Source organism: Sphaeramia orbicularis, chromosome 11 (genome assembly GCF_902148855.1).
Source record: "Sphaeramia orbicularis chromosome 11, fSphaOr1.1, whole genome shotgun sequence".
Taxonomy (NCBI): domain Eukaryota; kingdom Metazoa; phylum Chordata; class Actinopteri; order Kurtiformes; family Apogonidae; genus Sphaeramia; species Sphaeramia orbicularis.
In genome coordinates this window covers 14,377,067-14,404,608 of record NC_043967.1, presented here as the reverse complement: position 1 = coordinate 14,404,608, position 27,542 = coordinate 14,377,067, and the positions used below count along the sequence as shown (strand labels likewise).

Here is a 27,542-nt window from a genome sequence, read left to right as displayed (position 1 = left end):
TCGCTAAAAGGCTGTTCACACACAGACTATGTACTGTACCCTCTGGGGCTTCTCTACAACTTCTGCTGCAGTAAAATAAATGCCTTGCCATGTTCTTTATGAAAAAGGTCTCCTGTTCCTCTTTGTCAGTGTAAAATGGAAGTTTATTGTTTCAATTTCCTTTGCTGTTCAGTATCAACTTTGACGTCAAGGTCCTGGATAGTATCCCCAGCAAATGTTTTATGCCTTATACATCTATGCTGCTCTGCTTTATGGCTGTACTTTCTGTTTTAAGTGGACTGTCATGTTGATTCAGCAGGACAGATGAATTGTCAAATTAAAGCTTAGGAAAGAAGCAGAAGTTTTTTTGTTTTTTTTTTTAACCTTTTTTTTCTCACTCATCTCATCTGTTGATATTGGTGGTGGCCTGGTGGTCGTATGTATGACGTCATTTACTTCAATGTTTGGAGTGACATCATATGTACGGCTGCTAAACTGCTACATGGGACGTCAGCATTTGCACAAGAGGCAGGTTTTACAAGAACAGGTAAGGGTGATATATTAGAGTTTGTATTTTGCCCACAGAGTCACAGAGGTTGCATTTGTGATAAGTTGTGCAGAGAAAACCTCTCAGGCAAAAAGCATTACAATTCCCCAAATAATTCACAGAATCTGAGTGCATGAGCCTGGGATGTTTGGAGGCGTAATTTTTAACCAATAAAAAAAGTGAGAGATAAATCGCAGCAAAATGGGCACTTTATCCTTCAGTGAGCAGCATTATCAAAATCAACATTTCACACAGCAGGTTTCAGCATTTTAATGCAACGACTGAAAACAAACAACAGAACAAAGATTAGACTCATTTGGAGAAAGTCAACTTTTTTTGTGTGTGTGTAAGTTTGGAAACATACTTGAACCCATAAAGACTCAAACATCCTCTAGCAACCAAAACCATCTACTGATCTAAAATGTTTAATAGTTATTGATCTACTAATCCTATCAATACATGTGAATAACTTCCCAAAAACCATAGTTCCCAAAACCATAACCAGACTGAACTTTACACTGAAAAACCAGACAGAGAAATTAAGATGTGCTTTTAACTTATTAACTGAAATATTTTACTTTTTAACTGACTGCAACAATATATTGTAACTTTTTATATGTAGGCATGAATGGTTTTTAGAGTATCTTTTATGGAGCTGCACTCAAAGTTCATTGTATGAAAATACAATGACGAAGTCTCTTATTTTAACCCATAAAGAACCAAACATCCACCGTTAACCAAAACCATCTTCTGATACTAAACTGTTTAATACCTGTTGATCCACTAATCCTATCAATACATGTAAATAATGGTGTAAAATGTAGTTCGTCATCTTTTCATGGTCATCAGATATGACCCATTTGGACGTTCAGAGGCTCTGTAGTTACCGTGGAAACACTGTCATCTTCTACAACACTGATTCACCAGTAAAACCCATGGAGTTGAATCAATGACAGTGGACGGAGACATTTCTTTCATTTGTTCAATTAATGATAGATTTGACTAAAAGAAATCAGTTTTCAATGATTCTCTGTTTTCAATATAATAACCCTCAACTGTAATGTGAGCTTTTATGAACATCTTCATGATCAATCATTATAGGAAAATACCTGATTTATGCTTATGAATGCAAAATACAGAGGATAATATTATAATAAATGGTGATATATCACTTAAGAAAGGATAGATATAGAGAAAATTTCACTTGGGAAGTGACACAGAAGTTGCGCTGGGTCTTAATTGGTGTAAAATACAGTTTGTCATCTTTTCATGGTCATCAGATATGACCCATTTGGACGTTCAGTGGCTCCATAGTGAATGTGGAAACGCTGTCATCTTCTACAACATTGATTCACCAGTAAAATGATAGATTTGACTGAAAAAAGTCCCTTTTTCTTCAGTTTTCTCTGTTTCTGATTTAATAACCTTTGAATTTACTCTTTACTTTATGAACATCTACATGATCAGTGAATTAAATATAGGAAAATACCTAATGTTCACTGAAAAAATGCCAAATACAGAGGATAAGATTATAATAAATGGTTATAAATCACTGAAGAAAAGTTAAATCTACAGAAAAAATGATTGTGTTTTGCATTTAGTTATTGATATAGTTGCTGGAAAAAGTCCCTTTTTCTTCAATTTTCTCTGTTTCTGATTTAATAACCTATGAATTTACTCTTTACTTATGAACATCTACATGAACAGTGACTTAAATATAGGAAAATACATGAAAAAAAGGCAAAATACAGAGGATAATGTTGTAATAAATGGTGATAAATCACTTAAGAAAGTTTAAATCTACAGGAAAATTCCTTTGGAAGCAGCCACAAAAGTAGCACTGGGTCTTTATGGGTTCATGAGATTCATGAATGATGAAAAGAGGGGGAAAAACATCATCATCGGATCAGTTTTGAAAATGTTTCGCAACCTTTGCACTTGTTTGAAACTTTATCTTAGACAGAAAATCAATGTGTGGTAAAATTAATAATAATAATTGCCCACTGTAGTTTTAGCTTCACAAATCAGAGGGTCGATTCCTATCAGCGCTCAGTCCACACTCCTCACTGTATTGTACATGAGTAAACAGCCTGTCTACTCTCCTCATCTCCACAGTACAGGACGGCAGCAGGCACCGAGCCAATCCCAGACCCATCAGTCAGATCCGGACAGAGCAGAACAGAGGGACAAAATGAACAGGCAACCAGTCCGGGTCAATACAAATGTCTGCAGCTGTCCAACAAAGACCACGGACGAAACAGATCTGGTGAGAAGCACAAACCTTTCACACATATCTAAAGGCTGGGGAGTCCAATCGATCAGAACCTCAAAAAAGAAACATCACTGCAACACGGTGGATCGGCCTCGGCTGTTATTCTGCTGGAAATGATAGTTGCGCCTGTTGGGTTGAAATACTTTTCAGAAAGGTGTGAACCACAGGAGCTCCACATCATTTATGGAGTTTGGAGATACTGACAGAATCCATGCATCATTAGTTCTTTTCATATTCAGTTGAGAATCCACAATCGGAAAACAAAAAAAAATGACTTGTTATTTCATTATTTATGTACAAATCAAAAATCAAAAAAACAAGTTGTTTTTCATTCTTTCAATTGTATGCACAAATTAAAAATTGGAAATAAGCAAATGGACCAAATGTCGGGTTTCACGTTGACATTTTGGATAAGTTACTGACTTCTTCATGTGTTACGCAAAGTGGCTCTTACTTAGATTAGCTGCCATGGCCGCACTGCATTAGAGAAAACAACAATACCTGGAAGATCCTGTCATGTCGTCCTCCTTAAGAGTAACGCATTTGCTGCCTCTGAATAACACGAAATTCTCCATTATCGCAGAATGCATTAGGCAGAATGCTAGCAAACCCATGATTGTCCAACTCAACACACGAAGAAGTCAGTAACAGTCAGTGTATCTTTTGGTAACTGGATTTTCTTTTCAGTTCTTTTCCGTTTTAAAATAGAGGAATTAAAATTGAATTTCAGGGTGTTTTGTTTTTCCTTTTTCAGTATCAAAATAGATAAACCAAATTTTTAAAAAATATATTGATTTTCATTTTCTCTTTCTAATAACAAAAAAGAAAATTATTATCTGACAGAAATGGAAAAACTGACCAAAAATGGCGTTTTTTTTGTTGTTTTTTTTTTTCATTTTCTGAGATCGGATGTTGTCATTTTCAAGGAAAGAGTGCAAATGCCTAGGTCACAAAGACTCTTCTGAAGGATGGGTCTGGACGAATCTTCCAGTATGTAAACATTCGTGGAGGGAGCATGTCTACGATGTCCAGATTTCGTACAAACTGGAAGATTTATACAAACCCATCTGATCCATGATGCTGAAAGACACATGTGCAGCAGTGTTTTGTTTTCATTCTTTATAAATAGGAATTGAAATGAAATCACAACCAAGTGATTTATAGATGTTGTTAAAAGAAACATAGCTCTGATCTGCTGCTAAACTGGTGCAAAACTTGTAAATTTGACTTGTAACTGTAACTGCACTTCCAAAACTACTTTTATATCATTTGCATGGATGTAAATTTAACAATATTCATCTATTTGCTGAGATTTGGCTTCTTGTTGCAAAAAATGTTCACAAAGGCAGTGGCTTTTCCCTGGGGCAGTTCTGGTGGTGCTGTTAACGTGTGTAGAATGATGGTATCAAAGGTGACGTCTTCAGTCAGAGGTGGAGGCATCAGCTGTGTCCGTTACCTTGGACTGTCACCTGCTTAAAAAGGAAAATAAATGTGTTAACATGACACCGAACAAACCTGGAATCTGTGTTCTGAGCTGCAGGACACACCACTGTCAGATCCAGACTGATCTGGTTTTATTAAAGTTATCAATGCTTTGACACACACACACACACACACACAGAGGCCACTTGGCTTTTATAATATATATATGTTTGTATAATTTAGAGTCTGGTTCAGACCGGTTCTAAATGTAAAGTGTCATGAGATAGCTTTTGTTATGATGTGGTACTATATAAATAAGATTTAGGGCTGGGCAAGTTAATGTGTTATTACCGCGTTAACGCATTCATTAAATAACGCCGACAATATTTTTTATCACACATTAATGCCGTTTTATTCTAACTCCTATTCTTCTGCCTCTGCTTGTGTGCATGTAGCGATTAGTTCGGCAGATAGACAACAGGTTTCCCAAGAAAAGCCGGACGCCCAAAACTTCTCTCCAAATCTTTTCCTTGAGACTCACTGTAAAACTACAACATACATACAAAATATGTCTCAGTTCTGTTCATTGCCTTAGTACATTTACATGGCATTATACATTTAAATGAATGGAAAAAAGATCGCTAGCTCGATGCTAACTTGAATGGGAAAATCTATAGACACGCTAACAATTAGCATTTACAGATTAACTACATGACAGATTTACAACATCTTTTTATCCAGCAACAAAGGTTCACCTCAGAGATATTTTATACTATTCATTCTTACAACAACTGAACATAAAAGACTCACAGGCAAACGCTTTTCAGGCCATACAAACAGAGTAAAAGAAACGTGTCTGTTACTTCCTTCTTATGTCCGAACTGGCTACGGGAACACCGCAAGTACAAAACATACGTTAGCGCAACTTATTCCAACCACTAGAGGGCCCCCTTTGCTTGCTTTGAACAACTGAACATCACATATTATTTTGAAAGTCCATTGCTCTCGCTCTGTGAATACACGTAGGTTTCAACCAATGATAGCATTTGGGGTGGGCTTAAGACTCCTGTCAATCACTCACAACCGGAAATAAACTGGTGTGGACATAAACATGGTGAAAAGTACCAGTCTTTTCCATGGACATTTTTATTTTAAATGTCTTCAGATGGTGGGGTTGAGAAGGACAAAGCTGTTTGGAAGCACTGACATGTGGAATTATTTTTATCACCGGAGTAATTTGAGTCTGAAATATCCACTGAAAGGAAATACACACTGTTGATGCCGGCAACCTCCCCCCATATAACTATCCAATTAATCGTGATTAGTCGCAGAAATCCACGCGATTAATTGCGATTAAAATTTTTCATTGCTGCACAGCACTAATAAAATTTGATTGATTGACTGATAACAGTATTAAAAATGCACCACTTCATTTAATTTTTTGCCCATAGTCATTGAACATAGAGTCTACTTCCCTTTTATAATACAGATACCTGATTTTTACTGAAATAAATGCAAAATGGAGAGGATAATATTATGATAAATCACATATGAAAGGATTAAATAGAGAGAAAAATTCATATATGAACTCTCACATAAGTAGCACTGGGTCTTTATGGGATATACATCGTTTTTCCAGTTTCCTGAAAAATAACCATTTTGGACATTAGAGGTTTCCACCCGACAGCAACGACATGCAATACATTCTTTATAGACGTGGTCCAAAGTGTAAAAGAAGTCCATTCCTCTGAAAGCCTTTGTATACTGGAGGTGACACACTGTGTGTATAATGTGCAGGTCAGTGCAGTGTAATTTCACACAAAGGTCACACAGTTTTTCTTTTCAGGCGTGTTCTGTGGACACATGTGGGACGGTGCGTTGTGCTGGCGCAAAACACCAGCTGGAACATCTGTAACACAGAACTGTCCGGATCATCCTGAACTGGACCCAAGTGGTAAGAAAGATGTGCATTTCTCAGACCAATTCATAACTAAAAGCTTAGTGAAAATGAGACGCTTTGATATTACTTTTTAATTCTGCGTCAAGAGACAACATCGAACATGATCCATTCTTCTGTCTGTGAATAACGGAGGAGGAAGGTCAGATGTTGTTTCCAGAAAGAAGGATTAATTTTCATATTTTATGTCTTATTGCTGGGGCGCTCTGACCCATTTGATAATGACAATGCATCATGTGAGAACTGCTTAACAAGAGCGGAAAAATAATACAATGTGATTTTACGGATTTTTTTGACTTATAGACTCAAATATAATAAGTATAATGCAGTCAGATTTTATGCATAATGCCCAAGGCAGATGTGCTTTATGTTGAGTAGCAGCTAGAAAATTCCTCATTGAAATGATCCTCTTGTCTAATGTTTAATTTAGGCTGATATTTTACGGTGGAATTGGAAAGCCTGTATAATTATCTTTTTTTCAGTGTAATGAGTTTGTCTTGTTTGCTTAATTAGGTTCATTTCATGTAGTTTTAGGACTTAAATGGAAATCAAGTCTTTTTTTTTTTTGCAGTAAAAATAAAAAATGCTAAAGGATTCATGCATCACTGTACATACTAGAGTAATACTGGGATTTTATCTGGTTAAATTAAAAAAAAAAAAAAAAAAAAAATCCAAAACTGGGCTTGATTCATGGTGTTAATTTGCAGAAGATAGTAACAGAAAATGATTTTGTCAGAGAGGCTTTCAGAGTAAAGAACCAGTATTTGACTTTTACCTACGTATAGTTCTGTGCAAAAGTTCTAGTCCAACATTAGGTTTGTTGGTTTAGTGAACTTCTAATGACCACACATTTGCATTTCTCAGTCTCTGTATTAAGAGCCAATCTGATATATATGTGAAGTATGTACCAAGGTTATTATCGTTAATAAAAACTAACAAAATGACGAACACTAGAATTGAAAAAACATTTTCGTTAATTGAAATAAAACTATCATTAAAAGAAAAAACTAACTAAATAACTAACTGAAGGTGTATTGTGTGCTTACAAAACTAACTAAAACGTATAAAATTATGGATAAAATTCCCTTTGTTTTTGTCTTTGTCAATGTCGGATTAATATGAAATCGATTTATTTCGCTCGAGGAATTTTATCTGGAGGCACCCTACGGCACATCACAGTCCATCACTTGTCGTTTCGAGTTGGTTTCTCATCCCCACTCTACCTGGCAACACGGAGACTAATGACAGCGAAGATAAAAGATATGAAAAAACTAAAACTAACACTAAAACTAAGCATTTAGAAAAAAACAAAAACTAATACAAACTAGCATACCTGCATTAAAAACTCATTAAAACTAACTGAATTAGAGAGAAAACTAAATAAAACTAAAGTATAATGAAAAATCCAAAACATTTAGAACCAAAAACCCAAGGTTTTGTTGGATGACCAGAAGGAGAAGTTTGAAACCTTCTGTTGGGCTCCTTGTTGAGCCGCATTATGTAATACATTCCCATTATGTAATAAAAGTTCAAAATGTAATAAGAATGTCACGTCATCTTGTAATAAAGCCGCATTACGTAATAAACTGACGCATTTTGTAATAAACTACGTCAACGCATTATGTAGTAAATTTTTTCACATTATGTAGGAAGTTATTACAATTTGAGAAATTTATTACAAAATGCACTTGACACATTTTTATTTAAAAAAATGTAATAACATGGTTCATTTTGTAATAACAATCCAAATTAATATAATTTCAGAGCGATTTAGAAGAAATTAGTCACAGGAGCTACAGGTAATGTAATCAGAACTTTAACCACACAGTTTAAAGATTAATTTAGCACATTACATTCTCCTGAAAATAAAAATGTTTCAAGTGCATTTTGTAATAAATTTCTCAAATTGTAATAACTTCCTACATAATGCGAAAAAATTTACTACATAATGCATTGAGGTAGTTTATTACAAAATGTATCCGTTTATTACATAATGCGGCTTTATTACAAGATGACGGGACATTCTTACTACATTTTGAACTTTTATTACATAATGGGAATTTATTACATAATACGGCTCAACACTCCTCCCCAACTTAACAAGTAATTTCAAATTAATTCTTTGCTCCATGTTTGTTATCACTGTGCTACACAAAAGTTGTGTGACAAGGCCTAACAGCACTGTTACACAAAAGTCTGCAACAGAAGAACGGAGTGAGATAAGTGAACAATATTAGAGCAGACTAATGGCGAGAAGTTGCGCAACACAATGAAATAAGCGGTCAGCTAACAGGCATTGAGTCACGAGCATGGCTGCCACAGTCTTGTTTCTTTTTTGTCGCACCTTGTATGGTTTGTGTTTGGGATTTTTCTACTGTTTTAACTGTTTACTCTTATTTTATATGAAATTTTGTGTTTTCACTGAAGGTATAGCAGATTGACAAGGTAGTGAGTGAGTATAAAGGACAATTAGCAGAATGGCTTTATCGAGTGGATATCGACTATGGTAACTGTGGGTAAGATCCTCATTGTGTTCCTTTGGGTTGATATGATGAAAACAGACGTTCATTTATGTAAAACGATTATGGAAATTGATCATATAAGTGCACTTACTGTTTGTTAGGCTTGTTACAGTACGTGGCATTTTTATATTGTGGGGAAAGCGAGGTTTAATAATGCATAGCTTAAGAGTTCCAGAGGTAAGTCACTTCAGATTTAAGAGATGCAATAAGATTTAGAGACGGAGGAGGTGAGGCAGAGGACAGAGGGATGTATGAGGGGTATAGAATGAGAAAATGAAAAGCAAAAAAAACATTAGGGATTAGAAAAAGGACAGGGAAATCAGAGTAGGAGAGATGGATGGGGAGAGAGAATATGAATGAGAGGACGAAGAGGGTGTTTTTGTAACAGGAGGTTCGTGAAAGATCTTCCCAAAATGCCTCAGACGTTAAAAGTCCCCCATGGCTCCTTATTTGAAAGCTGATGATGCTGATATGAGGCTTTGGGGGAGATGTACAGTCGCATGAAGCTGCTGAACAGTTGATGAGCTGTCGGAGAAGACTCGGCAGTCGGACTACGGTTGTTGCTGTCAGAAGTAATATGATCTCATTCTCCGGCCAGTCGCGGATCTACGACGCATGTGGTTTCAAGCCAGACATTTGAGAATCTGCCAGAAGATTAGTCCAAAGAGGGAGTTTTGTGTTTGACATAACGTTTGATGATGCGTGCCAAGTTAAATTAATCGCAGTTGTACGTTTTCACAGAGATTTGGTGTACGATTAATGTGCTTGGATGATGCCGACACACTACTTCTGAAAAACAAAAACGGGGCCAAAGAATATCACAATCGCTACTGGACATGAACATCCAAAGGGTTTTAGTTCAGACTCTCTGTATTCTATGTCTGTTAATGTTGATGGGATAGAGAGCTATGTGACTGAATAAATGACTTTTTTTTCTTTTTCACTTTTACAGAAAAAACAACCAAATACTGTGATGAATCAGGTCAGTGGGTGGAGACTGGGTCCACTTGTCAACCAGCTTCAAAGGACATATTAAAGGTATTTAATCATTTTTGTTTCCCCATAAACAAGGGTCTCAACATCAGTAGTGACACAACAAAGAAATCACATTCTCATTTATTAAATACACAGTTCAGCCAAAATAAAGTCACCACATTGGATTTAGCTGGTCAGTGTAACTACTGGTAATTGGATTTTCTTTCCAGAAAAAAAACAAACAAACTAGTGGTTAATTGAGAAATTAAAATTGAATTTCAAGGCGTTGTTCTTTTTCAGTGTCAAAACAGATAAACCAAATTTTAAAAAACTGATTGATTTTCGTTTTCTCTTTCTAATAACAAAAAAGAAAGTTACAACCTGTCAGAAATGGAAAAATGGACCAAAAACCCCTGGTTTTTTTTCATTTTTGGAGACCAGATGTTGTCATTTTCAAGGCAAGCGCACTAATGGCTAGGTCACAAAGATTCTTACGAACAATGGGTTTATACGAATCTTCCAGTTTGTACGAAATCTGGACATCGTAGACATGCTCTCACCATGAATGTCTACGAACTCCAAATTTTGTACGAACGACATACATAACTTATAAAAATTCAAATGTCTGTAGCAGCAAAATTATTGATTGAATTCATACCAAATTGGGTTTATAGACTGCCAGTGACCCAGAATAGATACGATTACTTTTTGGTAAAAGTAGGTCAAAGTTAAAATTTTTGATGAATTTTTAAAATCTTTTTCTTCTCCCATGTATTTATAATGGGTGAAATTTCAAATGTCTATAAAAACATCCATTTTGTTTCAATTCACTTCAAACTTGGCACATATATAGAGGCAACTGATATGCTGACATCAGCACATGCATAGACATGATGACATCAGCTGGATCAATGTCAAAATAAGCTACAATATGTGCGAGGGGTGGGGTTTGTTGTGCCTGGAACCACTTGTTTAAAGTTTATTATGACAGTATTTTACCGGTCTGATCCACTTGAGATCATATAAGATTTTAACACCATTGATGGTTAATATCTTTAGTGTAATTTTTGCATTTCACAAATTCATCCTGTGGGCCAGATTGGACCCTTTAATGGGCCGGTTTTGGCCCACAGACCACATGTTTGACACCTGTGCATTAGATCATTGCTACAGTGAATATGTTTCAGTTTGATAAAGAACATAAAAATTGGACTGTGTTTCAATGAATAAAGGTCACATGGTCTGATGAGTCCAGATTGACCCTGTTCCAGAGTGATGGGTGCATGATGGAGTGATTACCCATCATGCCTAGTGCCTACAGTACAAGCCTGTGGGGGCAGTGTTATGATCTGGGGTTGGTTCAGTTGGTCACGTCTTAGTTCAAAAATGTTATGTGTCTATGAAATGAGGTCAGCTGAACCTGGATCTACTGAAAGACCAGGTCTGAACATTAGAGGGTTATTTCTTTGCTGATGACACAGATATATTCCAGATGACAATATAAGGATTCATCAGACTCAAATAGTAAAAGAGTGGTTGAGGGTTATTATATTTAATGGCAACTAAGACTAAAACCAAGGCAATGAAAAATTAATACCATTAAGCAGTGACGTGCAGTCAGAGGAGGCAGGGGAGGCAGAGCCTCCCTCGTCATTCTTGAAAAGAAAAAAATACTTAACCATAAAATATAATAAATGTTGATAGTTTTCAGTTGGTATGTCCTATAAACTCATTTTCCGTTCGAATCCAATATTATTATTATTTTTTAAAATTTTTTTTTGTTGTTAATTAGAATAGCAGAATTTCTGCATGCTCCGTTCAAATACAGGGAGGAGGCAGCGCTGTGCTGTGCCTCCCGCAGAACTGTCTCATCCCCTCATGAACTCTGCTGAAAATATTGTGTCGCTGTCCCTCTGTATATCGCAGTTAAAATGCTTTCAAACACTCTGATTATATGCTCTATCCTTCCATAATCTGCATAACATATGGAATGTATTTCTGTAATGTGTTTAGGCTCGCAGATTAATCAGAAAACCGCAGTGAAAAAGTCACTAGGGGAGGCAAACAGTACCCCTGCCTCATGATAGATGGCGCCAGTGAGTCCACAGATTCATGCGCTTATAATCTTCTTCGTTCTTTTTTATACACTTTAATTCACCTCATCAAAAGTGGAGGATTACATTTCATGTACAAATAAAGGTAAGACCATAAACTTTTTTTATTTTTAGTTTGAAATGGCTCTTTTTGAAGGTTTCCTGTTGAGTTCCTGCCAGTCTACCTATGCTGACTTGATGCAGAGCCCATATACCCAGGCCATTCCTTTTGCTCACTCTCTCTATTCCAGTTTCTCAGGCAGTGGCGATTTCTCATAGACTGCAAGGGAAGCCCGGCTTCCCCTAAAATTACAAAAATTAAATGGTTAAATATGTTCGGTTGTGTTGACATTTCATTGACTACAAATGTGTTAGAACACGTTCATCTCAAAGATGAGTTCGTTCAGAATCAGCTTTATCACAAATCAACGGACGCGATGTTGTTCACTTCTCATACATTCCCGTTGCGCTGTTTTTTCATTCGATCTCTGCTCAGTGCATTTGTCCGTAGACTGCGGGTGTCTATGGGCTTCAGTGGGACTGAGTGGAACAGTTGTTTTCATTGCCTCAGAACTGGACAGTAATTGGATAAATGCCACGATGTTGCCCCGCCCCCGGACGCCGGACGTCTTTGGGGGTGAATGGAGCTGTGGGCGGAGCTCAGCCGGGCTGGACGCCAGAATCCCACGTGCTGATTGGAGGATCAGTCGAAAGGCTGAATCCCGTTTGATTGACAGCTATTTTCAGATCTCCTCCTCCTGACACAGTTCAGTTTAATACCGTCACACATTCTGCTGTGAAATCAGAGAAACCACTACGAAATGACTCGTTCATTTCTTGCACTGTAAATAAAACACACTCATTGTACTTCCTTGTTTCAATTTGACATAATTTCAGCATTTTCTTGTTTCGGTTACATAATTTAATCATTTCTTGTTCGAGTTTAATATTGTTTTGTAGATAGTTAAATCAATCATACTGTCGGCTAGGTCGGAGTGAAAGGAGCATCTGTAGTTTAAAAAGGCTGAAGTCTTACACCCACGACACAATGGGTCAAGGCAATCTAAGCAGAGAGGACACTGGTCCAGTCCCTGGAAAAGACGTCTACTTGGTACGATAAAGTCACTGACCATTTTCTTAAAAAGGAACGGAGGGCCGAATGTATGTTTAAATAACTTGACAATTTTTTTTTTTTTTTTTTATGTAAGCTGACAATGAGCTTCCCCTGTCTGAAAGACAAGCAGCCGTCACTGTTCTCAGGCCACCATATATTTGTAGATCTGGCTCTGAAAGAGTCAGTGCCTCCCCAGCCATGAACCCCACTGCACGTCACTGCCATTAAAACACAATACAGGCTGAAATGAAACCAAATTACAAATCAGCTTCCTTTTCCCTTTAGTTGGCAGTGTGATAGGTACGTAACTTTAATAACATGGGTTTTTAAAATTCCTAAAAGAAGTGCTAATTACCTTAACCATGGAGGATTTTTTTTTTTTTTTTTATCTTTGATTGTTTTTCAGTTATAGTCCAGATTCTGACTTTTTGTTTGTGAGTTCCTTTTGATAGAGACTACAGACATGTTTTCATTTCATAGTATAGATTTCAACAAGTTTCACTTTTGATTAAGCTTTTCTACAGCAATAGAGATCAAAATTCCCCCTCTGTCTGGTTGTGTTCAACTGGATTTAACTTCAGAAAAATGATGATTGGTGGTCCGTAGACTGAATATACTGATGAGCAGGTCAGAACTTTAGAGGGTTATTTCTTTGTTGATGATACAGATATATTCCAAGACAAGAATACAAGGATTCATCAGAGTCAAACAGTGAAAGAGTGGTTGAGAGTTATTATATTTAATGGCAACTAAGACTAAAACCAACCCAGGCGGTGAAAAAATAACACCATTAAAATACAATACAGGCTGAAATGAAACCAAATTACAAATTTCAGCTTCATTTTCCCTTTAGTTTGCAGTGTGATTGGTACACAAATATAAGTGATAATTACCTTAACCAAGGGGGATTTTTCTTTTTTTAAATCTTTGTTTTTCAGTTATAACCTAGACTTTTTGTGTGAGTTTCTTTTGATAGAGACTACAGACATGTTTTCATGTCATAGTATAGATTTCAACAAGTTTCATTTTTGATTTCGTTCATTTATTCAGCTTTTCTACAGCAATATAGATCAAAATTCCCACTCCCTCTGGTTGTGTTCAATTGCATTTAACTTCAGAAAAATTATGATTGGTGGTCAGTAGATTGAATATACTGATGAGCAGGTCAGAACATTAGAGGGTTATTTCTTTGTTGATGATACAGATATATTCCAAGACAAGAATACAAGGATTCATCAGAGTCAAATAGTGAAAGAGTGGTTGAGGGTGATTATATTTAATGGCAACTAAGACTAAAACCAACCCAGGCGGTGAAAAAATAACACCATTAAAATACAATACAGGCTGAAATGAAACCAAATTACAAATTTCAGCTTCATTTTCCCTTTAGTTTGCAGTGTGATTGGTACACAAATATAAGTGATAATTACCTTAACCAAGGAGGATTTAGATTTTTTATTTTTATTTTTTTTATCTTTGATTGTTTTTCAGCTATAGTCTAGACTTTTTGTGTGTGAGTTTCTTTTGATAGAGACTGCAAACATTATGTTTTTATTTCATAGTCTAGATTTCAACAAGTTTCATTTTTGATTACGTTCATTTATTCAACTTTTCTACAGCAGTAGAGATCAAAATTCCCACTCCCACTGGTTGTGTTCAATTGGATTTAACTTGAGAAAAATTATGATTGGTGGTCAGTAGATTGAATATACTGATGAGCACGTCTGAACATTAGAAGATTATTTCTTTGCTGATGACACAGGTATATTCCAAGATGACAACTCCAGGATTCATCAGACTCAGATAGTCAAAAAGTGATTGAGGGAGCATGAGACACATGGATTGCCCCCCCCAGAGTCCAGACTGAAAATCTCTGGGATGTGGTGAAGAGTTTACACTGTGGTCTGACTCTCTCATCATTAATATAAGATCTTGGCAAAAAAAAAATAAATGCAACTCTGCATGGAAACAAGTGGTGCCAGGCACAACAAACCCCGCCCCTTGCACATATTGTAGCTTATTTTGGCATCGATCCAGCTGACGTCATCATGCCTATACGTGTGCTGATGTTAGCATGTCAATTGCCTCTAGATATGTGCCAAGTTTGAAGTAAACTGAAACAAAATGGATGTTTTTATAGACATTTGAAATTTCACCCATTATAAGTAAATGAGGGAAGAAAAAGATTTTAAAAATTCATTAAAAATTTGAACTTTGACCTAGTCATGCCCTGATCGGAATTCTTTTGCTTCTGAGCCGATCTGATTTTTTGGAGGGATTAGTTTTGCCAATACCGATCCGATATGGACTTTTTAGAGTGAAATTTGTATTTAAATTTGGAGTCATTATTTAGAGGTTATTATCCTATTATTTTATTTGAAATCCCAATTAGGCCAAATGTGGAACCTGAACTAAAACAATTATGACACCTTTGACTCTTAATAACTTGAGTGTAATTTTTCCACTTTCCAAATTCATACTGTGAGACAAATTACAACCTCATGTTGCCACTGCTGTAGTGCGTCTATGGGCAGGTCCGTCCAGGTTTTATATGGGGGTGCATTCAGTGCCGTGCATTTTAGTGATGTTCGGGTTGGGGCGGGTCACAAGAATGTCAGTTTATTGTGGGGTGGGGTGGGTCAGATCTAATAATTCCACAAAAGTCCCACTGTTGTGCAGCTTTGGAAACTTTAATTTGAGGGGAGAGGACGTTGCCCCCCCCCCCCCCCCCCCCCCCGCATTGGCCTGATCTCGTGACTAAATCTGATCCAATATGATCTTCTAAAAAAGCCAGATAGGGACATCCCTACTTTGACCTACTGTTCCCAAACTGTAATCAGATTTATTCTGGCTCACTGGCAATCTATGAACCCAATTTGGTATGAATTCAACCAATAGTTCTGCTGCTCAAGTGTTAACAAACAAAGAAAGAAACAGAACCAAACACAATACCCCTTGCCTCTCCTTCGGGGGGTGGGGTAATAAATGTTGAACCACTTATTGTCACATTACATAAGCAATAGACAACAAAAATAATGCCAAAGTAAATTCATAATCAAGTACACATCAAGTAATAGAATTCAGAGTTATCTTACTTGTTTTCAACACTAGTTAATACTTTTATTTATCTAACATCAATTTCATATTCCAGAGAGCAAAGGTTGGTGACGTTCTGAAATGATGTGGAGTCTGTGACTTGTTTGCTTTTTGCCTTTTACTCCTGCTCAGGGTGATGAAACACTCTTGACATCTCTTCTTTTTTTTGGTGATGGCATAAAAAAGTGCAGAGTGTACTGACATGGATAATCTTCTGTTTTGTGTTGGTGGGTACAGGACAGGCTGAGCAAAAAAGTAGTTACTGTGACTGTGTAATCTATTTAATGTGCTTTGACATCTGAAAGATATTATACAAAGGAGTTCTTCAAATAGTGTTAAGTACAAATCTGTTGTTCCAGAATACTGACAGGGTTACAGTATGTCCCTGCTGTCCATGACCTGTGCTCTCTTTCTTGTGAATAATAAATTGAAGATGTGGAAAAAACGGCTCAGTCTCTACACTGAAATATCTATTTTATGTTTTTGGGTTTTTTTTCCCGAAAAGGAAGTCCCCCAGTTTTTAGCAGATGCTGCTGGAGAGCCTGCCACAGAGGCCACCACGGCGAACCCAGAAGAGGGCGAAGATCTGAGAAAGATAATGGAGGAGAACAAAAACAAATGCCTCAAGAAAATGAAACAAGATCCACCTTATAACAAAGCAGGTGGTGATCACTTTGTAACACTGGTCTACCAGAAAATGTGTCATTATATGGTATATCAGTGTTATTTGTTCATGGTGAGGGTTCATGTTGAATTAATGCAAATCAAACCTGGAAACATTGGCTAGAATGTTTTTTGTGACTTTATCGGCGTTGCAGGGCTGTACTGCAGTCGTGAATGGGACGGATGGCTGTGCTGGGACGATACTCCAGCTGGAACCCACGCCTCCCAAACCTGCCCGGACTATTACTTCGACTTAGAGCCCACTGGTGAGCAGGGATTTAACATCGCTGATGATTTGAACCTCTGAGGATGAGTTCACTATAGATTCTCTGTTGGTCATGTTACATCATCGTTCCCTGCAGAAAAGGCAACTAAGTACTGTTCGGAGGAAGGAGAGTGGTTTCGCCATCCCAAGTCCAACGGAACATGGACAAACTATACACACTGTGCATCCTCGCAAGAGACGAAAACAGAGGTAATGCATTTTTTTACTTGCATTTTCTTGAGCCTCTTTTTTTCTCTCTGTTGTTTTTGTTTTGTTTGTTTGTGAAACGTCTTTGAGTGTCCAAAAAAGTGCTATGTAAGTGTGATTTATTATTATTATTATTATTATTATTATTATTATTATTATTATTATTATTATTATTATTATTATTATTATTATTTCAATAAATGAATCATTGTGGTTGAAATGTACAAAAATTCGCCCCCCTTCACACACTAGCTGGTTTAGAGAAGTCTACACTCATATCAAACTGGAGAAGTTTAGATTCTCAACTGCAGGTTTTAATAATGTTTTCAACAAAACCTGGCAGCCCTTCAGAGACTATTTAGATAAAATTACTATTCACCCAGAGAGTAACTAGATGAACCCCCCCCACACACACACACACACACACACACACACACACACACACACCCCGTCCTCTAGTTTGTTTTAATTACCTATTTTACTGTCATTTATTTTATTTGTAAATCTGGCAGTGGTCATGTGTGTTTTTTGTTTTTTCTTAATAGTGGGTGGGAAGGGATAATAGTTAATTATGGTTCATTCATAGAAGCTGTTCTAGACTAAATGAAGTGGCTATTGATACAGTACTGTGGGACAAAAATATTGGTTTGTCTATGACCACAGAGCCAATCAGAGCCTTCATTATATCATGTCTAGACTGGTAACTTACATCCTGAAAAAGTAACAAGGCAATCAGAAAGCAAATAGGTCTATTTGAAATACAGCAGATATTTAGCTCACTTGGAAATGTATCAGTCAGCAATGTGGAAAATCTAGGTTCAGTTCCCAATTGGAATAGCATTTTTTTTTCTTCTCTCTAAAGACTTTCAAATTGGGGGGGGGGGGGGGGGGGGGGGGGGGGGGGGCTGGTTGGTAAATCCACCATTGATATAAATCGGCCACTGTGACAACGTTCAGAGTGCAGAATTCGGACCACAGCACTCAATATACTGAACTGACACAGAACTGAAGTCACACAGCACGCTGCTGCATCTAACCAAGATTATTAACGTTAACGAAAACTAACGAAATGACGAAAACTACAATTGAAAAAACATTTTCGTTAACTGAAATAAATGAAAACGATAATTAAAAGAAAAAAATGATAACTATCTGAAACTGTATGTGTGCTTACAAAACTAACTAAAACGTATAAAAGTTACGGATAAAATTCCCTTTGTTTTCGTCTTTGTCAATGTCAGATTGATATGAGAGCAATTTATTTTGCTCTAGCAATTTTAGCTAGCATTACCATACGGTACTTCACGGTCCGTCACTTCTCGTCATTCGTCATTTAGATTCATCTTCTCGTCCCCACTCTACCCGGCAACCTGGAGACTAAAGTTGGGAGAAAGTAGAGTTCTGTATGGGATTTATTTGAATACGATGGCTAAGAAGATAAAAGATACAACAAAACTAAAATTAATACTAAAACTAAATTAAAACTAAGCATTTAGAAAAAATGAAAACTAATCAAAATTAGCCAACCTACTCTAAAAATTAATTAAAACTAACTGAATTAGAGAGAAAAAAAGTAAAACCTAAATAAAACTAAACTATAATGAAAAATCCAAAACTATTAAAACCTTGTATCTAACATGTTGCTCCGCCCCCCTTCTCTAGCCTCCAGAGCAAAGAACATCATAAAACAACATATAGAGTATTTAGAACAATTATTCCTATTCTATACTATATACTAACACTAATTTGTCATTTCTTCCATCAATTGCCACAGTACTGTGGTAGCAAAATGCTCAAAAGAATGCATTAAAGTATACGTCATACATCACCACAGTACTGTGGCAACAAGAGGATAATGAGATAATGAACAGGATCCATGATTGGCTCTAGTACAAATGCTAACATTTGATTGGCTCTGTGGCAGTAGCCATTGCCTATATTAAAACTGTTGTTGTTCTCAGTATACATTGTACAAGACAACTTCCTATTACCTTTCAACTAGAACACCTGGAAACATTGTACATGTCAGATATTGCTATGTGTGTACGAAAATTCAATAAAAAGATTTATTTAAAAAGAAAAAAAAAGAAATGCACAAAAACTGGTGAACAGTGAGGTAAAAGAAGATCAAATGCCTTCTTTCATAAATACCAAAAACACAGTTTGATTAAAAAAAACGGCTAAAAGAACTCATTATCAAAAGTACTTCCATGGAGAAATAGCACATGTGTACAGCAGACTCATACAATGAAGTGTAATCAAAGGGAATTAAATCTGTCCATCATCATTTATTCAAGTTAAAAAACCCACTTCTCTAGTTTTGTAATGCTGTTTTTCATTTTTAGTGAGAGATTAGATTTTTGCCTATCTGTATTTATCAGGGATGAGTCACGTAGTTAAAATCCAGTTTGTCTGTGCAGTCATTATATTTATGTTACAGAATCTCAAAATACTTGAGAATGAATACAAATGCCGACTGAAAATGAACCAGGACCCGCCTTACAACAAATCAGGTACTGAAGATCTGCTGAAACTTGCACATTTTACCTGTCAGTTTTTCTTGTGCAAAGACATCTCCTGTCCCCAGACTTTCACAGTGTTTGTGTTGTGGGTGTTGCAGGGCTGTACTGCAGTCGTAACTGGGATGGCTGGTTGTGCTGGGATGACACTCCAGCCAGGACCTACGCCTCCCAGAGCTGCCCACGTTATTACTTTGACTTAGAGCCAACAGGTGAGCACTGAGGCCTGAGACGGACGCTGATCATGGCTATTATATTTAATGACAACTAAGACTAAAACCAAACCAGGCAGTGAAAAAATAACACCATTAAATATAATACAAGCTGAAATTAAGCCCAATTACAGGTACAAATCAGCTTCATTTTCCCCCTAATTTGCACTGTGATTGGTACATGACTTTAATAACATGGGTTTTTAAATATCCTAAAATAACTATAATTACCTTAACCAAGGAGGATGCTTTTATCTCTGATTGTTTTTCAGTTACAGTCTAGAGTCGGACATTTTGTGTGTGTGTGTGTTTCTTGTGATAGAGACTACAGACACTAAGTTTTCATTTCATAGTATAGCTTTCAACAAGTTTCACTTCTGATTTCATTAATTTATAAAAGGTGTATTTTTTTTTTTTTTTAGTATTTTAAATTATACATTTACATAAACATGTACTTAGACATAAGGAACCACACAAACACAATACAAAAAAATAACCAACAAATTATTCAACAAACCTATTAAACCCCCAAAAAAGAGGGGAAAAAAAACAAAAATATTTTATATATTTCTATTTTGCTTTTTTAAATAGAATTATGCATTTTAAAACATTTCCCTGTGGTCTACATATGTTTGGGTCTGAATTCTCCAATAACACTGGTCTACAAGGAAAATGCTTCCAGAATAAAAATAATGAAATTTTACCACATGAGAGTCACTGATAAAGAAAAATGAAGTCAAAAATGCTGGTAGGCTGAATTTTCCAAGATACAGCCTTGGGTCAAAATGTGAAATTCATGAATTAACGAGAGAATGGGTTTGACTCAAAAGGAATATTTGTCTCAGAGCTACAAGATCTACTTCAAAACTCTGTCTGCACATTAGAATACATTCACTTTACAGGTTCTATTTAGTGGAAGATTTATAAAACTATTATAGAAATGTACATAAACCAATATATATGTGTAATAACACTTAGTCATATACCTTGAAAACATCAGCAAACCGGCACTTTTGTCATTTATTTTCCAATTAGTCTTATTAAAATACGTAACATTTAGCACATTTAATCTCGGAAGCAAATCATTTCTAAAAAGTTGTAGACCAGTGTAATTCAACTCCACAGGTCCATCTTTGAATTGTCCTGCTGTCTGAACGTAGCTTTAACGACCTTGGTTTTACAAAGTATTTGATGGAACACATTCAGTCATAATACCTCGCTCAGCTCTTCTAATAATAACTGGAAAACTAAAGCTAAAATTCAATAAAAACCAAAGTGTAATGAACATTCCAGAACCGTGATTACTCTGAAGCTGAAAATGTCCCATGATAAAATAACTTCTGAGTGTTTATATTTTCTTCCAACTGTTCTGTCTAGAAAAGGCCACCAAGTACTGTGGAGAAGACGGACAATGGTTTGTGCATCCAAACAGCAGCACCACTTGGACCAATTACACACTTTGTGGCATCAACTTTAAAGACAAACTGAGGGTAATGTCAACTTGATTCCGTGATTATCCATGTTGTGAACCCTTTATCAGGCAAGTGACTATTTTTGATCATTTCTGCAGACCTTACAAAACAGTAATAGCATCAGTTACAGTGAGGACATTTAGTCAACAATCTCAGGTCCAATGTGGTCTACAGGGTCTGTAAGGTCTACCTCTGCATGAACAGTGAGTGGACCTGCTTATGGTACCATGAAGTAATGGGACTAATGGTACTAATGGTACTCAGCACTTACGTTGTTGTAATGTTATAAAAGTGATGCTCTAATGTTCTAAACATACAAAAATACATGTTCCTTTCACATTATATGTGTTTTTCTTGGATTTTTTTATATTTGGGTGCTAGTATGAAGCTGGGTTTATTTTGGTACCTGGCACTTTTCCAGCTTTTTAGACCCAATAATGAAAGAGAAATGTAGACATACTTCCCCCCAGGATGTACCTAATGATGACCTCAGAAAAATGCAAAGAAATTATGCTCTTGCTCTGAGCCATCCCAAAATTAAGGAATTTTTAATAAAATTTTGGGGCCAAAAATAGGACCCAAATTGGGACATGAAATGCTACCTAGGTGTCAGTGCATTTGATCTGAAAACATGGCTTGAAATGGTCTTATATAGCGCTGTAAATAAAGACACGGTTCAATTTGAGGATCCTAGTGGTTTTTCTAATCCAGACATGCAGGTTTTTCATGAATCTCATTCCAGGTTTCGTATGTAACCCATCGTGTCCACTCGCATTATATGTGGAACCTGCCCATTTAACCATAAGTAAATTGTGGGTGATTTTGCAACAGCGGTCATTTTTGTGAAACATTATTCCTTGCAAAATTATTTCGATTCCCAAAATGTACCTGTGAGAGAATAAAAAGATATTTTTTTAAAAATAGTAGTGCATAATCCTTGTGTCCTTTTTATTATTACATGCAGATTTTTGCATAAAAAACATATAAAAAATACAAAAATGAGTTTAGTCTAAAAAAAAAAAAAAAAGTTTCTCTTTTATCTCAGTAAATACTTATTTTTAAAATAGACCCAAAGTGCTTCCAAACTTGCTTCATAACATTAGTCTACATCTGGTTTGAATTTTTAGCCTCTGTCCTGTTTTTAGGAACCAGTTTCATAGAAGCACTCATAAACTTCCTGGATTTTTTGTTTTTGTTTTTTGCCACGTGCGGGTAAAGAACCGAATATGGTAACTTCATTGAGCTTGATTTTCTACATAACGATAAAAAATTTTGAAAAATGATGCTAAAGTAATAAAGTCTTATGTCCTCCAATAACACACTAAGGTTGAAATCTGGAATTTCAGAGTATTTCTATGAGTGAACTATAAAGGGTAAAGGTGAAGTGTAAGTGTCTTCCTCTGTGTAGATTTTTTTCACATAACTCAACTGCATTTTTATTCTTGTTTTTTGACACTTTGTGTATGTGTGGGATGCCTCGGCTTCTGAAAATTGAAGGCAGCTGCCCAGCTCTCCGGAGACATCGAGGTGGAGTCGGCCGAGGCCACGGTCAGCCCTATGGTCATCCACAAAGAGGATGACGCTGTGAGAAAGAGAATCCTGGACAATCAGTACAAATGCTTTGAGAAAATTAACCGAGACCCGCCTTACAACAAATCAGGTAGTGATGATTTTATATGTGGATTCATGCCATATCTATGTCTGTGTGTGTGTGTGTGTGTGTGTGTGTGTGTGTGTGTGTTTCTTTGTTGTGGTTGTTTAACTCTTTGTGGGTCTGTGGATGTTGCAGGGCTTTACTGCAGTCGGAACTGGGACGGATGGATGTGCTGGGACGATACTCCTGCTGGAACTTTAACCACCCAAAACTGCCCCAATTACTTTGCTGACTTTGACCCAACAGGTAAGCATTGATGCCAAAGTTAATACAGGAGATTAATCAAGTTAACCCATAAATACTCAATGCTACTTTTGTGGTAGTTCCCAAATAATTTTCTCTCTAGATTTCACCGTTTTTAAGTGATTTTTCACCATTTATTATAATATTATCCTTTGTATTTTTGTTTTTGTTTGTTCAATGAAAATCACATATTTTCCTGTTTTTATTTACTGATGATGTAGATCTTTATTAAAACTCTGATTAAAGTTGAGGGTTATTACAGTCTGCTCTCGTTAAACCGCCCGCCGTTATACCGCCATTTTCGCTCACCGCCGACCAAAACCATTGCACAAAAATCCCCAATGCATTATTCCATTAGCTACCGCCATTTCCGCCTATCGCCATCCGCCAGCCCAGTTCCATGCACAAACAACACTTATACCATTGATTTCCCGACCGTTATACCGCCAGCGTGATTGCCATCGAGTACACATAAATTTTAACAATGCACTGAAACAAACGCGCCAGACGTTGATCACGACAAGCTACGAGTAGGTCTACGGAACGGCCACCGTTCATTTATCGCAGAACACTCAGTAGGTCAGGATGTCGGGAAGAGGACGTGGGATTAAGCCAAAGCCTCAAGATGATGGGGTGTCATTTCCCGACACGGTATAATAATGCTTAAAATGTTTCCCCACTTTAAATGATCCCTTACAACATAACAGAATCAAGATTTATTTAGAAACGCAATTAGAACGGGTTAACGGAGGCAGCATAGACATCATATAGTAAAGACATGCACATTATGGACGCAACCCGTTGTAACGCCATTTTCGCTATACCGCCAATTTGGCCGTGAACGGAAGTTGGCGGTATAACGAGAGTAGACTGTATATCAGAAACAGAGAAAACTGAAGAAAAAGTGATTTTCTGAGCAAGTATACCATTAACTGAACATAAAACAAGTGTGTCCATCCACTGTCATTGATCTAACTGCATGGGAAAAACGTTTTAAAATACATCGGAATATGCTATTGCATTATGCTGTTACCAATCAGAACAAGTATTTAATGTAAAAAAAAAAAAAAATCTTTCCTGGGTTAAAATGACCACACCATACTTCATCCTCTGGTTATTATAATTTTATTTTTTATTTTAATCCATAAATACCCAGTGCTACTTTTGTGGTAATTTACAGATGCATTATTCTCTCTATTTAAACTTTCCTAAAAGATTTATCACCATTTATTACAATATTATCCTCTATATTTTGCATTTTTTTACTCTAAATCATGTATTTTCGAGTTAATTCAAAGGTTATATCAATACAGAAAAAAAACAGAATAAAAAGTGAGTTTTGCAGCAAAGATGTCATTAACTGAACATAAACCAAATGTCTCCATCTACTATCATTTATTAAACTATACAGGTTTTACTGGTGAATCAATGATGGAGAGGATATCAATTATTAAATGCAAAAACAAGATGAATTTTTCTGTAAATTTAACCTTTCTTAAGTGATTTATCACAATTTATTATAATATTGTCCACTGTATTTGGCATTTTTTCAGTGAAAATCATGTATTTTCCAATATTTAATTCACTGACCATGTAGATGTTCATAGTACCTCAGAGTAAATTCAAAGGTTTTATATGAAAAACAGAGAAAACTGAAAAAAAGTGACTAATATCAATATACTAATATCAATGACTGAATGCAAAAATAACTGTTTCCATCCACTGTCATTGATCCAACTCCATGGGTTTTACCGGTGAATCAATGTTGTAGACGATGACGGTGTTTCCACGGTAACTACCAAGCCTCTGAACGTCCAAATGGGTCATATCTGATAACCATGAAAAGATGACAAACTGTATTTTACACCAGTTATTTACATGGATTGATAGGATTAGTGGATCAACAGATATTAAACATTTTAGATCAGTAGATGGTTTTAGTTGCCGGTGGATGTTTGGGTCTTTATGCATTAATCAAGTTCCTGTGTCATGACGGTTTCCAGAAAAGGCACTTAAGTACTGTGGGGAGGACGGGCAGTGGTTCCGTCACCCAGATAACAACAGGACGTGGTCCAATTACACACGCTGCAACGCAAACACCAACGCGAAGCTGAAGGTAAAACATGTGCAAAAGTCTGGGTTTTTAATTTCCTTTTTATTTATAAACTTTTTCATACAATTTTTCATTTAATTTTTTTCACTTTTTCATTTTTTCAGGTGGAAATGAGTATGTAAATTCCAATGTTTAGATCAGATTTGAGTTAAAGCATGTGGGCAAAGGTGATATTGAACACACTGTACACACTCTGACTGCAAATATTCCCAACATGAGTTTACCACTGGGACCTACACCAGCATGTATGAGATGTTTTCAAACAAGCATGTGCATCACACTCATCAATAGTTACAACCCCCACAGAGACGGTTCTATTTACCCATTTTTCCAGTTCCTTTATTGACCAGAGAGGACATTAGAGGATGTATATGGACTAAAACTTATGTTTTCACTCTTCACATAGATTTTAAATGGATGGATCTACAGTACAGTACATTATATTTATTGTATATGATCAATATCAGGCATGAAACAATTAAAAAAAAGCATAATATTTCATTCATTTGATGAAAAAACTGGTGAAAATATTGTTTGGTTCCTTAGTCATCATAATCACATCCCCCTTTTCACTTTTTTTTTTTCTTCTATTATTTCCTTTTACTCTGAAGTAAAACACGATGAATTGCATAACTTTGTTAATAAACTCATTTCTGTGGAAAATATCCTAAATACCTGAGACTGAATCAATAAAATTATGTTTGATAAATCAAGATGATAATACTTCCTCTGTGTTTTTAGTTGTACTTGTAATACTACATGGTACCCATATTTTGTTTGTGATTCTTCTGTTGTTGTTTTTTTTGTTTTTTTACAGTCAGCATACATCCTGTTTTACATGGCCATTGTGGGTCATGCTCTGTCCATCGCCTCCCTGCTCATCTCTCTGGCCATCTTCTTCTACTTCAGGTAATGGATTCAATGTGGAGATGTTTTCAGCTGTGTAAGACTAATAATAAGAATAATAATGGGTTAGATTTCTGTAGCACATTTCAAGGCTCCCAAGTACATTATTGATCCATTATTCCGGTGGTTCCCAAGCACAAATTTCTGGCGACCCCAGACATTCAAAACGGAGAATTTTTTTTTTTTGCTAAAATTAATTTGTCGGGTGGCTGGGCGCACCCTTAGGGATAGGGTGAGGAGCTCAGTCACCAGGGAGGAGCTCGGAGTAGAGCCGCTGCTCCTCCGCGTCGAGAGGGGCCAGCTGAGGTGGCTCGGGCATCTGTTTCGGATGCCTCCTGGACGCCTCCCTGGGGAGGTGTTCCGGGCATGTCCCACCGGGAGGAGACCTCGGGGAAGACCCAGGACACGTTGGAGAGACTATGTCTCTCGGCTGGCCTGGGAACGCCTCGGGATCCCCCCGGAAGAGCTGGAGGAGGAGTCTGGGGAGAGGGAAGTCTGGGCATCCCTGCTTAGACTGTTACCCCCGCGACCCGGCCCCGGATAAGCGGAAGAGAATGGATGGATAAAATTAATTTGTTTTTGATCATGTAATAATTTGCTATACTATGTTTCAAATAAATATAAATTTTAGAGGACATTTAGTCTATATAACGTATATTATTATGGACAGAGGCAGAAAAGCCAGGTGTAGATTACTGCACAAAGTGAGAATTTGTTTTCCCTTGGTCAGGATATGTACAGTCAGTGCAGCTTGGATTTACAAGGCTGACAATTAATACTGAACAAACAAGAACTCAAACTATGAATTATGAAAGAGCTGCAGCATCTGAAACTGACCACAATGAACATTCGACAGATAAACAGTACCACAGTGCTTCAGTTTCAGCTTCACAGTTTGTCATGTCTGTTATGGATTGTGATTGTCTCTGTCAACTCACCATGTGTTTTTTATTAGTAAGGTTTTTTTTGGGGATTTTTTTGTCAGTTACTAGAAATTCCAGGCAGAGGGCACCAGCAGTTTTATATGGAGGGGTGCGGTCCATAACTAATGTATCTAACACTGGCATGAAATGAAAGTGAAACTTTACATACTTTCAATGTCCAACTCCTGGGTTCTATTCCTCTATTATACAACAGATCTTACACAGAATTTTTTTCACAACTTCTAACCTGTATCCACTGGACACACAGATGATGGGCCCCATGAATTTGTCATGCTTACCCCCCCTTTACAGCGCTCCAGTGTATGGAGACGTTTGCGAATTCTGAGACTGCAGACAGTTCGGTTCAGGTGATCATTAGTGTCAGTAA

At 36.7% G+C, this 27,542-nt stretch overlaps 1 protein-coding gene across 1 annotated transcript in view; it reads left to right on the top strand.

The window, feature by feature from the left end:
• calcr (calcitonin receptor) overlaps positions 1-27,542 on the top strand; it is a 180,135-nt gene that overhangs the window by 105,277 nt on the left and 47,316 nt on the right. Inside the window, exons 3-15 of the mRNA XM_030148203.1 lie at positions 2,642-2,792; positions 6,067-6,174; positions 9,652-9,737; positions 16,483-16,639; positions 16,796-16,906; positions 17,003-17,115; positions 19,553-19,625; positions 19,733-19,843; positions 21,221-21,333; positions 22,813-22,975; positions 23,105-23,215; positions 25,216-25,328; positions 26,143-26,234. Coding sequence (XP_030004063.1) covers positions 2,642-2,792; positions 6,067-6,174; positions 9,652-9,737; positions 16,483-16,639; positions 16,796-16,906; positions 17,003-17,115; positions 19,553-19,625; positions 19,733-19,843; positions 21,221-21,333; positions 22,813-22,975; positions 23,105-23,215; positions 25,216-25,328; positions 26,143-26,234 — 1,502 coding nt within the window. The remainder of the gene's footprint in view (positions 1-2,641; positions 2,793-6,066; positions 6,175-9,651; positions 9,738-16,482; positions 16,640-16,795; positions 16,907-17,002; positions 17,116-19,552; positions 19,626-19,732; positions 19,844-21,220; positions 21,334-22,812; positions 22,976-23,104; positions 23,216-25,215; positions 25,329-26,142; positions 26,235-27,542) is intronic.